Genomic DNA, 1,092 nt, shown 5'->3' with positions numbered 1-1,092 from the left:
AGTGAGAGCATTACATCCCTTCTGTGGCTGTTGTATTGAACAACAGTGGGGTTTATGCTCAGATACTCAATATGCAGCCGTTAGTGCTGGGACTCCAGCAGGTCATACAGTTTCATGTTTAAGTGATTGATTAGTTTATTAAGTTCCCATCAGCACTTTTAGCCATCAAAACCACAACAGTCTATTTGAGAATATTTACTGTAAAGGCCTTGCATTCCTCTGAAGAATGAGAGCTTAATTTACTAAGTAAAGCCTTTAAGCATTTGAAATACCAGAGGCAGAACTTTTCTAAAAAAGCTGCTGACAGTGCCCTGAGTAGAGTTACTCACCTGAACTGAAATATTTTGCCTCCTTGTCTGCCAACACCAGAGCTGTTGTCCTCAACACATTCTTTGAGTCATTGTGTAAAAGAGATTTTTCTCTTCTCAGCGAGCTAAGGCTGCACTCCAAGATCTGTCACCTGGACAGATAGTCATCAGCAAGCACAAGAATGGTCGTTTCTATCAGTGTGAAGTGGTCAGCCTTGCAAAGGAGACTTTCTACGAGGTCAACTTCGATGATGGTTCCTTCAGTGATAATCTGTACCCAGAGGACATTGTGGTATGTAATGCAGTGGGGGTCTGGCCCTGGTAGAGGACACAAGGTGCAAGTCAGTTATTGCTCTGCTGCAGAGCCAACGCACCAGGAGATGTAGTCATTGTTCCAACCTTAAGTCCTGTTGTGGCTGAGATGTGCTGCAATGTGGCCTTAGGGGTGCTACATCAGACTGACTCAACCTAGGGCACACAGGAACAGGTGTAACAGGGTGTGCAGCTCATTTTCAGCTGCTTAGCAGTGAGTGGTAGGTCTGAAGGAAAACTTAACTGGCAGTTGGATACCAATCCTGCAATGTGTTTTGAAGTTGGGCTCACTGTTGGGATTCAAATACAGATGACATAGATGGATGTCTCTCAGCCTGGTTCTCCAGCCCTAAAATGGAGTAATTGTTGGGTTGGTGTGCAATGTGACTGGGATGAACTCCCCTGTGATTTGCTGAATCTTCACATAAAATAGTTGTTTACCCTTCTCCTTGTCTTTCCCACCTTCCTCCTT

General features: G+C 44.5%; 1 protein-coding gene across 1 annotated transcript in view; it reads left to right on the top strand.

Moving 5' to 3' along the window:
• The window catches only part of KDM4A (lysine (K)-specific demethylase 4A), a gene marked incomplete at its 5' end in the record, with an annotated part of 21,805 nt that overhangs the window by 18,019 nt on the left and 2,694 nt on the right, over positions 1–1,092 (top strand). The window contains 2 exons of the mRNA XM_010006713.1: positions 430–604; positions 1,054–1,092. The exon at positions 1,054–1,092 is cut by the window's right edge and continues 107 nt beyond it. Of these exons, the coding sequence (XP_010005015.1) occupies positions 430–604; positions 1,054–1,092 (214 nt within the window). The remainder of the gene's footprint in view (positions 1–429; positions 605–1,053) is intronic.

Source organism: Chaetura pelagica, unplaced genomic scaffold (genome assembly GCF_000747805.2).
Source record: "Chaetura pelagica isolate M959 unplaced genomic scaffold, ChaPel_1.0 scaffold69, whole genome shotgun sequence".
NCBI lineage: Eukaryota > Metazoa > Chordata > Aves > Apodiformes > Apodidae > Chaetura > Chaetura pelagica.
Note: the sequence above shows the minus strand (reverse complement) of the source record. Positions and strands in the feature narration are given on the sequence as shown.